The sequence below is a fragment of the mitochondrial genome of Nicotiana tabacum (assembly GCF_000715075.1).
Source record: "Nicotiana tabacum mitochondrion, complete genome".
Lineage (NCBI taxonomy): Eukaryota > Viridiplantae > Streptophyta > Magnoliopsida > Solanales > Solanaceae > Nicotiana > Nicotiana tabacum.
Window position 1 is genome coordinate 180,001 of NC_006581.1, and position 12,500 is coordinate 192,500.

The 12,500-nt window shown below is 47.8% G+C and overlaps 8 protein-coding genes across 8 annotated transcripts in view.

The window, feature by feature from the left end:
* The first annotated feature begins 2,369 nt into the window (after positions 1–2,369).
* nad4 (NADH dehydrogenase subunit 4) lies at positions 2,370–10,852 on the forward strand. Its single transcript has 4 exons — positions 2,370–2,830; positions 4,249–4,763; positions 7,902–8,324; positions 10,764–10,852. Exons 1-4 carry the CDS (start codon positions 2,370–2,372, stop codon positions 10,850–10,852), a joined length of 1,488 nt encoding a protein of 495 aa, YP_173416.1.
* Positions 4,337–4,852, forward strand: orf171 (hypothetical protein). The gene has a single exon. It carries the CDS (start codon positions 4,337–4,339, stop codon positions 4,850–4,852), a length of 516 nt encoding a protein of 171 aa, YP_173417.1.
* On the forward strand, positions 7,937–8,341 carry orf134 (hypothetical protein). The gene has a single exon. The coding sequence runs from the start codon at positions 7,937–7,939 to the stop codon at positions 8,339–8,341; it is 405 nt and encodes a 134-aa protein (YP_173418.1).
* orf104 (hypothetical protein) lies at positions 9,316–9,630 on the forward strand. Its single transcript has one exon. It carries the CDS (start codon positions 9,316–9,318, stop codon positions 9,628–9,630), a length of 315 nt encoding a protein of 104 aa, YP_173419.1.
* Positions 9,558–9,926, forward strand: orf122 (hypothetical protein). Its single transcript has one exon. The coding sequence runs from the start codon at positions 9,558–9,560 to the stop codon at positions 9,924–9,926; it is 369 nt and encodes a 122-aa protein (YP_173420.1).
* A 308-nt stretch (positions 10,853–11,160) lies between the features above and the next one.
* orf216 (hypothetical protein) lies at positions 11,161–11,811 on the forward strand. The gene has a single exon. It carries the CDS (start codon positions 11,161–11,163, stop codon positions 11,809–11,811), a length of 651 nt encoding a protein of 216 aa, YP_173421.1.
* A 337-nt stretch (positions 11,812–12,148) lies between these two features.
* nad5 (NADH dehydrogenase subunit 5) lies at positions 12,149–12,500 on the forward strand (one part of a trans-spliced gene, as the record gives it; the window's edge cuts it). Coding sequence (YP_173349.1) covers positions 12,149–12,378 — 230 coding nt within the window.
* Positions 12,344–12,500, reverse strand: part of orf103a (hypothetical protein) — a 312-nt gene continuing 155 nt past the window's right edge. Inside the window, exon 1 of the mRNA in view lies at positions 12,344–12,500. This exon is cut by the window's right edge and continues 155 nt beyond it. Coding sequence (YP_173422.1) covers positions 12,344–12,500 — 157 coding nt within the window.

Consider the following 12,500-nt stretch of genomic DNA (forward strand, 5'->3'; position numbering starts at 1 on the left):
TATGAAAACCCGAAATGTCGGTAATGTTAGAAGACGACCTACGGCATCTGATGGTCAGATGCCTACGGTCGGTATATCTTTGAAAGCTCAGACGGAGAGAATAAACGGACTCCTCGAGGGCTACTTAAGCCACTTTAGTGCAAACCAGAAGGACTTACGCTGTTGGATGTTGCTCAGTCCTGCTATAACTTAACAACCAAAAAGCTCTGCGTCGAACTTCAGCCCCTTCGAGTTGGCCACGGGGTAACAGCCTCTGACGCCCCACACCATTGCGACAGGAGGGGGCTTGCCCATCAGCCTACTTTGCCAAGAGGTGGCAGGAGCGCAACGACCTTAGCCCAAACCTACTTAAACAACCTAAAGGCTTGGCCCGGTCTGAAAGTAGACCTTGTAGAAAAGCGGATAGGAAAGGTAGCCTATAGACTCAAGCGACCAGCTCGGTGAAAACGAACCCCGTATTCCATGTGAGTCAGTTGACTTCGATTAGACCAGACCGCCCCAGAGAGGAACGTGCCCACGAGGGCACCACCAGATGTTGTAGATAAACCTACTAAAGAAGAAGTTGAGTATATCATAGCTGACCGCACCATGGGCTAGCCCATACACCCACTGCACGAGTGGAATACTACTTAGTCAAGTAGAAAGGAACAAGGTCTTACGGCACGATCACTATATCTTCGATTTTTCTTTATCTCTCCTCTATGGAAAGAGGGGATGATACGTGGCGTGGTATACCTGATCGTTTAGTCAACAAGACGTACGTAAGTCGACATAGCTCCATGTATATGTTCTTTGGAGCTAGAACCAATCAATAGAATGAAATGAAATAATGGTAAGCCTAGGGCGACGAACATGGCTCAAGAGTGTCTATACAAAGCCCCTCTCTTCTTCACTCAAAGAGGCAATGCACCCTTTGTTTGAATGGTACTTGATTCATAAAGAATGATTCTTTTGAAGTTATACGAACTTTCTAAAAAAAAATGCCACGCGGAGCGTGTCACGAGATATATCGCTCTCGGACTTCTTACGGTAAGGCCAATGCACCAGCCAGCCAGTGTGGTGGCGAACACGCTGTGCTCTAAGCTAAGCTGTTTACCTTGTAGACGGAGGAGATATAGAAAGTGTGCCGTGCTTGATTCATAAGATTCTATAATCAATAGCACCAGTATATTATTTTACTTAGCCTGCCTCTCCCATGACTTTCCGGACCAACCAACCCGGATCTGCTTTCGCAAGTCTCTCCGCATTTTGGGAGCAGAGCATGCAGCAAAATCGAGCAATGGATCTTAGAAGAATTCCACTTTGAAGCACGACTCTTTCTATTTCTGTGCTGGCATTTGAGTTGTCTCCCTTCCTCTTTCAATCGAAACACTCGACGCAGATAGCTCCGGTGGCCCCCGCTTCTGCCTCTATCAGGCGGCGACAGCCCCCCCCTCCACACCCACAGCATAGAGGAGCTGCTCCAACATCCGCACTACAACCAAGAAAAATGCTCTCCAGAGCGATATATGATGCTAAACCGAGACCGAGATATAGAGAGGGCTGTCCTTTTGTTGTCTCGAAGAGACAAAAGCACTCATATGAATGGTGCTAATTCCCATGTTCTTTCTAGTCTCGTTTGGTTTCGAGAGCCTCCCTCTCCCCGTCCCTTACTCGTCTTTTGAAAGCCGTCGTCCTGGATTTTCTTTCCGTATGCCGGGGAAAGTACCTCACCCTCACCTTTCTACATTTATTATTATATAGAATTTCCCCGGGTCTCTATAAAACAGAATGAAAAGCCCGGGTGGAAGCACAAACAAAAGGAGAGAGAAAAAGTAGAAAAGAAAGGGGGGAAGAAGTCTAGTGCTAGTTCTTACTAAGACTTCTTTATCTAACTTTCATTTTTGAGTGGTTTCTTTGTTCTCTTATTTGGATTGAAAGAAAGAAAAAACTTCCCTTTCTTTCTCTTCTTTATTTTTGTTTTATCCCTTCGACGAATTTCGGCTATGACCAATGCCCCACTAGCTAAATAGGCGTAAGAAAAAGCTACCTGAAAAAAAAGCAAGGTGCACCTTGAATTGAACTCGACGAATTGCGTTTTGCCAGAGAGATTTTTTTAGAAAGATTCTCCATTGGTAATTAAAAAATATAAAGAATATAAATAAAGGCGCATACGCGGGAAGGGGCCCCCACTACTTCTTCATTCAGGGGGGAGGGGGGGAGACTAGCCTCATTACTTCCCACTGGGCGAGAGGTGCACCTAACCCACCTACCCACTCATCAATCACGGTGTTCAGCTGACTTGCACTGATAGACCCCTATTGTATTGGAATTAGGCGCCCATCTTTTTACTGTTGTCAATGAATCTCTTCCATGTTCGATTCTACTCTATGTTAGAACATTTCTGTGAATGCTATTCTGATCTAAGTGGTCTTATTCTTTGTCCCGTGCTAGGAAGCATTACTCCTCTTTTCATTCCAAATTCAAGAATACGACCGATACGATTAATTGGTCTGTGCGCCTCTCTTATTACTTTTTTGTATCCCCCTGTTCTTCGGATACAATTCGATCCTTCTACGGCCAAATCTCAATTTGTGGAAAGCCTTCGATGGCTTCCTTATGAAAACATAAATTTTTATTTGGGTATAGACGGTATCTCTTTATTCTTCGTGATATTGACCACATTTCTGATCCCTATTTGCATTTTAGTGGGTTGGTCTGGTATGAGAAGTTATGGGAAAGAGTATATTACAGCATTTCTAATTCGTGAATTTATAATGATCGCCGTGTTCTGCATGCTGGATCTTCTACTATTCTATGTTCTTCCCGAAAGTGTGCTAATCCCTATGTTGTGCGGAGCTGAGTATCTTCTATTCGCTGGGATAAAGCCTTTCCTCTGCAGGGGCCTTGTGCAGTAAACCCCCTACGGGCGGTCGTCCGTCGTCCTAAAGTAGTCCCCGCGAAGCTTTCGGGAAGAGGGGTAGTCTTGTGTGTAAGCATAGCATTTCTGGTCGAACCCGCCCAACCCAACTAAGAAGAACCGAACCTGACAGACACATCTTTTTCCTTTTGGGAGGGTACTCCGAGTAGTGGGTACCTCGTAGGACCTCGACCCGCCTACTCGGGTCTTGTATGGATATGCAGGAAGGGGTGCTCCTAGGTGTGTGTAGGGGTTGTGTTTGTTCGCGAGAAAGGATTCCTCGTCAAGTAAGTTTGGGGGGTGTGGACACACTTGCGCGAATTCGGGTAACGGCTACAAGGGAGAAATCGAAAGGAAACTGTACCCGACCAGGGATGGACGTAAACTCGTAAGCTACCGAAGGTAGGGATAATCGTCCAGGTCTTATTGTGAAAGAAAAAAGCCGCCCCGCCACAGCAGACGGGTTGCTTCCTCTGTCGTCGCCGGGGAGCTCTTGGCGAGGAGACCTTAGGATAAGTTGCTAAAACAAACGGGATGGGAGGATCGACCCGTTCAGATAATTCCGAAGAAAGACTGTTGGCAGCAGGTAGAGAGATTTTTTTTTCCTCTTCAAAACACAAGGAAATGCGGGCAGGGTAGAGCTCGGCAGAGGGTTCGAGAATAGGGTAGGGTCCTGTCCTTAAGATTCAGATAAGAAAAGAGTTCCAAACCTTTATGCATGCACCTCCGTACAAGTGCTGCATACAAGTTCCGGCCAGGATGATTGAGAAAGATTCAACCAATTTGAACCGCTCACATCACAATAGTAGTAGCGTAAAGGCCGTAAGTCGGGGGGCGGCCATAACATAAGGCTATTACTTTCACACCTCTCTATCTATAGATAGAGAGAGATCCGCTGCGTGAGCAACCCGACTGTGCCTTACATGTGCTCTACAGGCCGCACGTAATCTTTCTTCCCAACGAGCCCTTTTTTTTATTTGGAAGACGGGCATTGCGTTCGGTTCGAAAGGCATGGTTTTCAGTATGTCTCCAGATAGGGCCCCACTAGTCCGGCTAGCTAGTGAGCGGTTCTTTCGGGCGGGAAGCAGGCCGGGCCCTACGGGCGGGCATCTCCCGCAACGCAAGCACCATTGTTCGACACCACCCGAGAAGCAAAAGATTCGTCAGTCCAGGCTGAAAATACATGCATAGATAGTGGTTTAATGCCAAGGCCGACGACGGAAGCTCGGGACGGAGCCGTATGAGGCGGAAGTCTCACGTACGGTTCTCTGAGAAGGGAGTGGCTACCTACTGGAGCTTCGACCAAGCACCACCGGTCAATTCCGCTTTGGGGCCACCCCTGACTCTACCATTATTATAGGGGTATGGGGTTCGAGACAAAGAAAGATCAAGGCAGCATATCAGTTGTTCCTTTATACTTTACTTGGATCTGTTTTTATGCTATTAGCTATTCTGTTGATTCTTCTCCAAACAGGAACAACCGATTTACAAATCTCATTAACCACAGAATTTAGTGAGCGGCGCCAAATCTTTCTATGGATTGCTTCTTTCGCCTCTTTCGCCGTCAAAGTGCCTATGGTACCAGTTCATATTTGGTTACCCGAAGCTCATGTAGAGGCACCTACGGCAGGATCCGTCATCTTGGCAGGAATTGCTTTAAAATTGGGAACCTACGGGTTTTTAAGATTTTCAATACCCATGTTTCCCGAAGCGACACTTTGTTCCACTCCTTTCATTTATACTTTAAGCGCGATTGCTATAATATATACTTCCTCGACCACTTTAAGGCAGATCGATCTTAAGAAGATCATTGCTTACTCCTCAGTAGCTCATATGAATCTGGTGACTATTGGTATGTTTAGTCGGGCGGCGGCCGTTAGGTCACCTATTTTGAGTTATGGACACACAAGGCCAAAACATGTGTGCCGGGCGCGCGACCCATCAACCTACTAGCAATGGGGGAGAAAGCATAGCATGTCGCAATAAAAGCTTGATTCGAGGCGTCAGCAAAACACTGCCGTCTGTTCCAAAAACAAAAGCCCCTTAGCGCCCCGGGACGGGAGTGGGGGACGGCCCTACGCGCAGGCAACAGCAGCACCGGCTCTACGAAGTCAGAATCGAATCTTTCTGTTGGCTTTCCCAATTCATTCGTGAATAATAATTCAAGGGCGTGAAGCGAGTACTTCTAGCTGCTTCGCCTGCTTCTTATTATGGCGGCTATGTTTTCGTGGCGAAAATGAACGAAAAGCGAGATGAGCGTGCTCTTTTCAAATCGATTGATAGATAGCCTGATCTGTTCTGATAGATCGAAAGAGATAGAGAGGGAATCTCTCAAGAATAAGGGGAAATCTCCTATTTCTATCTATTGATGAGACAACTATCTATTCTTGATCCATCAGAAAGAAATCGATATGTATCTGATGGAGTCTACATCGTACGTAGAGCGCCCAAGCGCTTTTTAGGCCAGCTCAGTTCTCTTATCCATCGGTCCAATGCACTGGGCTCATCTCATGGAGGGAAAAGCCAAAATGTAGTTGTCTTGTTCGCCGCCTCGACGCATTCCCTTCTCTCCCCGGTATCGTCCCACACAGAAAGAAAGAGCGCAGAGCCCCGGCCCGACCTGTAGGTCCGCTAACGTAAAGCGAGGAGTTGAGCCTGAACTGGCGAACCGAAGTCACTTTCGGAACCATACTTCCTACAGCTAACATGTGTCCAGTCCAGCGGGAACGCGCAGCGCAAACGAACCTGAGCTGCTATACCGAATCCCCCGCTGGCCATCGGGGACCGAGTGGTAAGGCCATGATCCGCAGGGGAACAGATCACTCATTCTTCCATTGGGGACAGGTGCACGAACGACAACTCCAAACGTCACACATCCGCCGCCTACCTACCGTTTAGGTGGCACCAGCGAGATCCAGCTAAGGTAAGGAACTTCGTGTCGCGGCTGCTCCACTCCGCTGCGCTGCGGTCTCATGAACTGAACTTCGTTGCCTTCCCGCGCAAAAAGCGAATGGGCGCTGTGCCGTGGGTCAGTTTCGGGGTGGGGAGCGAAGAGAGACCAGAAGAATGATTCATTTGGATCGACGAGCTTTTTCAGCCCAAAAACAAAGAATCAATGGAATGTCTGTCTATCCATGAACATCTATTCTATCTGTATATCTAGGGGATCTCTCTATACATATAGATTTTTTTTATGGAATGATATGATCGGCTAGCCGTAGCCGCATATCAGCTACGCTCAATGCGGGATTTCTGTTGGATCAGATCTTTTGGGAAGCTTTTGGACCTAGCGAAAAGGGCTCTAAGCCTTCACGCAAGCAAGCGCGAGAGAAGCGGAGCACGAAGCTACCGCTTCACCCGACCGACTAAAATACAACAGTCGCGACCTACTTTGATTCAAAAGAAAGGCGAAGGGTTTGGCAACAAGCAAACGGCTTTCTATCATAGTTGCAAGGGTTCCAAACCTTAACTACTTAAGTACCAAAGGCTGCTTTCGGTTGGTTTCATAATGGGGCTGTTCACTACAAGCTATCAGCGCTCAGCGCTGTCTTAGATTGAACGTTGACTTATCTTATTGCCGTTCAATCTCTAAGGCGGGTTTCCGCTGAGAACGGAATAGTGTTCGTGTCCAAAGGTGAACAAAGCCCTAGCTTCTAGAGTTCGCTGCTTTTCCCAGGCCGGAGAAGGGCTTATACTGCTCGCCTTTGTTTGATATGTTCATTCAGTACCAATACAAACTAAAACTACACCAAAGTGGAAGGGCCAGTATAGAAGCTAGAAGTAGCTAGCCTATAGTAGTCGGCCTAACCAAAGCCTCACGACAACATAAAATTAGCCTTATGAATTGAATCTTAAGTAGGGGGCTTAGCCCGCCCGCCTACCAATCAAAGAGGCTGAGAGTAAGCGTAAGCTCACCCGGAAGCTCGAAGAGCTTCCCTTCATTCGCTTCGCGGGAGCCGCACAGCACATAGCTGGAAGTCAGAGGGCCCATACTACCTGCCTAACCCTTCGCTCCGAGGGACCGTAGATCGGAAAGCGCCTTCTAAACCACCCCATTCATCCAAAAGAGAAGGGAAGGGGCCTATGTATTTGCATGACCCCTGCAGATTTAACCCTATCTATACCCGGAGCCACTCCCCTAGCGGTCCTGCCACCACGCCGCAGAACGGGAGCTCGTGTGGAACCTTTTATTCTGGCGTAACAGCGGTAGAACGTAACAAAATATTACGGCCGCCTAACATAGGGGACGGAGGTACGGTAAACTCGGCCAAAATATGAGACCCGAAGGGCCCGGCGCGCACAATCCTATCCTATCCGAGTCCGAGTTTACCCCTTGCACTTCGGACAGCCGTCCGTAGCATCATAAGGAGGACCCCCCTTTCGAGGTACAAAAAGAGTACGGTACATAGGAGGTTGGTCTTTCTCAACGTGGTGTATAGCACGAAAAACCTTTCGATACAAGATAGGGCCGTTCACATGAAAGAAAAAAATGAATCCTTTCTTATCTTCTTTCCCGAGAGGGAAAGAGAAAGAGGGTCTTATGGAGGGAGGGGGGAGGGGAAAGGCTTGGGCCCTACCTATCCCGATAGGACCCCATAAAAGAACGGGAGCTGTTGAGAGGTTCCATATTGCCGAGACGAAGGACAGCACTTCTGTACGTGATCGTAGTATGTCACGTCGTCTCGTCCCCGCTGCATCGAAGAGTACCTATGCACTATGTTCCGGTTCACTGATAAGGAAGATAGCGTTGGGGTGGGGGTCTACGATGTGATACTAAAGTATGACCGGGGGAGATACATGCTAACTATGGGTAGGAAGCAGGAACCATTATGTAAAAAATTTCGGGGGGTTACAGATCTCTTATACTACCATCGATCGACAGAGCGGAACGACCAGAAAAAGAAGTTAAGTTAGAAAGCCGTATGATAGGTGGTAACTATCTTGTACGGTTCGGGGGGTAATCGGCGTACTCCGATCAGTGGGGGGGAATCTTTGGCTCTATCGAACATACAGGGAATTGGAGGTAGCATTCTACCGATGTCAAGTCATGGACTGGTTTCTTCAGCCCTTTTTCTATGTGTTGGTGTTCTATATGACCGACATAAGACTCGACTTGTTAGATATTACGGAGGTTCAGTGAGCACCATGCCGAATCTCTCTACCATTTTCTTCTCTTCCACTTTGGCCAATATGAGTTCACCTGGTACTAGCAGCTTTATCGGGGAATTTCTCATCTTAGTAGGAGCTTTCCAAAGAAATAGCTTAGTAGCCACATTAGCAGCGCTTGGGATGATTTTAGGCGCGGCCTATTCCCTTTGGCTATATAATCGTGCGGTTTCTGGGAATTTAAAACCCGATTTCCTCCATAAATTCTCCGATCCAAATGGCAGAGAAGTTTCCATATTTATACCTTTTCTTGTTGGAGGGGCGACCGTACGTTAAACTACCAAAGAAACTAGGGTAAACCAATGTGATCATGACATTGTAGGTGCTTGCGATGGGACGGATGCGACTTCCCTCAGTTGGTTTGGGTGGCATAGCCCGTTGCATAAGTCCCCCCCTTTTTTTATGCATTTCTTTAGTCTTTAGGGAGCCAAAGCTTGACTTTACTAAACTAATAAATAAGGCTCGCGCTAGGCGCTTACCTTTTTTGGCTGTAGGGTTGGGGTGGCTTGCTGGGTGAGACTGATAGAAAGAAAGGACGGGGGGCAACCATGCATGGTACTTCTCGACCCTGTCTCCGAGGGACAGTTGAACTAGCGACTCATGAATGCTGCCGGGTTGGACGAGCCAATAACTCGAAGGCGTTCGGTCTGTTTTTTGAGCAAGAATCACAGCCTTACCTTATCTTCACCATGATACGGACTCCAAGTTCTTATGGCAGAGCACGAGGAGATTTATCATCAATATGATGATTGGAATGGAAACCAGAAGCACGACTGGGGTCCTCGTGGTCCAAGATAATCAAACCATCAATAACAGTAACGTAAGCATGAGACTTTTTGGTAGTACCGGTGAACCAGATGGCCGCGGCGATGGAATCTGGGACGGAGGACTTGTAGTATCTCTCTAGATCTGGCAAAAGCGAAAGACCCCCTAACATAATTCGAATGGAGGCTGACCGCTGAGCCCACTCTGGCCTCGCGGGGCGGGCCCCTGTGGTTGCGAGCTGGAGCTGCCATAGCTTATGGCTATAGCAATGGGAGGGCCCCAGCAGAGAGAAAAGTCAGGATAACGAGCGCTCCGCCCGCCAAGCGGGCGGCAGGAGCAGCGGGCAAGTGCTTGGTAAGCCAACAGCCCAGTGAACCGGGCGGGGCACTCGAAGAAAGGGGGGCACACTGAGCAAGTACGAGAAATTGGCCCCGCTCCGCTTTCTTAAAAGCAAGGACCACTACGGGAGGTCAAACCAAGGATCTATGGAAGTGGGGGCTCGTCCCCGGTCAATATTGGATCAAACAATAGGGGGCCGTAGCACTGACCTCTTTTTTTTATTGATTCAATACAATAGGGGAAAAGATCGTACAGTTCCCTACCGAGACAAACTCTCAACGGATCCTCCGCGCGCTGGGAATACCTCTTCCGTGCGTCTTTCTCGTGGCGGGAACAGAACAACAGGGAAAGACCCGGCCCAGGGCGAGCTTTATTTATTTAAGAGAGAATGGGGAGTGAATCGAATTCCGTTTCCGTTCTTTGGGGGCTTTCGGGCCCCTCTCGATCTTTTTCTACGTTGAGAAGGGGGAAGGAGTCTAAATCAATGGACATTAATGAACCATCATTGATGGACGTTGCACATGACACGATCAATTCGACTCAAGGTCCGGCGCTAATAGAAGTTGCTTACTTTCCTAGTAGCGAAGGAAAGGGCAGGGCTTTTTTCGTAGTAATAGTGGGCGGGTCTCATGAGATCTATGCCGGCCGTCGGAATCAAACGAAGGTCGAAGGACCATTCGATTCATTAAGGGGCATAGCGGCGCCCTCGCCCGGCGCCATTTCCGGACCTAGCAGCAGACGGGCGGGCCGTGCCTGAATTCAGACCGGACCAGACTCTTCTTTGTTTGAGCTGCTCCCAGGCACGCAGACCGAAGATCTCACTTGTCCTGGACAAGTACGTAGAGATCTTCGTGGGACCGTGGAGGGAGTCTCAATCGATCTTTTCTAGGATTCCTTATCACGCCACACATGGAGATCTTTCCATTGATAGATCAGAGGGTCCCCCCTTGAACAAATTCTTAAAGGTTAGGTTACTACCTGCTTCTACGGAAGAGGTTTACTTTGTACCGCCCGGAGGTCATATAGATCGGAATCCGGAGCGATAAGAACGAAAGGGTTGGTGTGGCCACAGCTACAACTACTGGCGCTTCAAATTAGATTCTAAGGGCGCTACTGAAAGCCTTTTTTTAGGTCCTGTAATAGGGAGGTGTAAGCCTCGAAAGCCTTTGGTACTTCGGTAGGGTCGGACGGCTTTCTTTGCCCCAGCTTGGCGAATCGCATCCCCGCACAACGACATTCTTTGTTTGTGCGCCCCTTACCGTTCTCGCTCAGTCTTTCAACGGCTGGGAAGGCAGTCGTAGAAACGAAGCCTATCGCCACGCCGACCATCAAATACGAGATTGGGCCCCTTCTCAAAGATTTGATGGAATGGCCCACCCCACCCAAGAGCGCTTATGTCATAGGGGAACTCATGGCTGGAAACAATCCTTATGGTTTGTTTTGATATCCGGTAGGAATAATAAAAAAAAAGTCCAGGTTGGTTGGTGAGCCTAGTGATAGGAGACTATCTAGCTTGGTTCGGAGAGCACTTGTTGGGTTAAATATTTATTTGTTGCTAAATGTTACGGCCTAAATGCTGAACTATTGACCCTACTTGTTCGGATGGGTGTTCACCCCAAAGTGTTCCCGGACCGCATGCATACATCCGTAAGTAACTTAGTGCAACATGGAAAATTTCATTGAGAGGAATCAGCAAAGAAAAGAAAAACGGGTCAACAACATCAACATGTGTATTTGAGAGATTGTCCTCGGGCTGAGGAGTGTCCACATGAGTTCGTTGAGGTGTTTACACAGGCCTGTGGTCCTCTTTTATATTCTGTCGAGAGTTCGGATTGCTCCACCTAAGTAGAACGAAAAGAAGGAATTGGAAAAGAAAGGGGGGAGCTATTGTGAAGCCTAGAAAGGCGGAAGCGGAAAATCGCTTATACCGAGTTCCCCAACAGCAGCTTAGCTTAGTAGCAAGACTCTTTCTACTGGCGTGGCGCTGCTGGATGCTTCTGATCAATAGAACACGAAGAGGAGGAAAAAAAAAGCTTATGATGAGCATCTATTTGAGTCGATCATTTCCAAGATCTAATTCCAGTTTTTTCTTATGTAGTGGAAACGCCTTACAATCTGAAGTTTTACGCTTAAGGGAAGAAATGTTCTTGGTGGATGCAGGACTTGGGACCCCCAGAATTTGTATGCAAGATGAGCCTACAGGAGTGCCAATCAACCGAGCCACCAGGTTTGAGAATAAGGTGGGATTCCTGGATCTAGTGGCCGGTGAATCACTGATCAAAGAGCAGATTTTAGAGAGATTCTTCATCGATCTAGTGGCCGGTGAATCACTGATCAAAGAGCGAGCAGCCGCCAGGTTTAATGATTTGGTGGGATCTACAGATGTAGTGGCTGGTGAACCGCTTCTTCTTCTTCCACGAAGATTCAGACAAAACCGAGCTTGGATGGAACTGAACAAGATTTGGCGAACGAATACAAAGGTCAAAGGCTTTATTATTGAGAAAGTAAAAGGAGGTTATTCAGTAGCCATCGCAGGTTTCATTACTTTTCTTCCATTCCGTCGCAGAAGGAAAAGGATATCGAATGATCGATTCACCATTGAGAACATTAACCCCAAAAAGACGAATATTGTGGTGTTCTAACAGCGGCAGATCAAAGAAGAACTTGATGAGCGAAATCCGCTGACAAAAAAAAAGAGAACTTTTTGAATTCCGATGCCTAGCGTCCCCTGATAACCTAGGATTAGTGGTGATAGGGCTGATGTGGTATCTCGGAAACTGGGATTTGATGGTATCTGTAGAGCGGATCCCATGGGCTTCTCGGGTGGAGGTTGGTTGAAGATGATGTGATGCAAGTGAACGTTTACGAAAAAGCTGTCGTAAAGTTTCGTTCTTCGTTCCGTCGTCGATCAATCTATCACTCAATCACAGGCCGCTCTGTCATTGTCTGATTTTTGGTTGTCTGATCACACTCGAAATTATGTATCTACTTATCGTATTTTTACCCCTGCTCGGTAGTTTTGTAGCAGGTTGTTTCGGACGTTTTCTAGGAAAAGAAGGAACCGCTATAATAACCACTACGTGCGTTTCATTCTCTTCGATCTTCTCTTTGATTGCTTTTTATGAAGTCGCACCGGGAGCTAGTGCTTGCTATCTAAGAATTGCTCCATGGATCTCATCGGAAATGTTTGATGCTTCTTGGGGCTTCTTTGGCGACCGTGAAGTCACCGGATGAATTGCCGAGTAAATAGATCAGATCCGGACGCGGCTGTTGCTCCGCGGCGATACGGACTCGACCCGCTCCTACCCACTCCGGGGTACCATAGCATGTC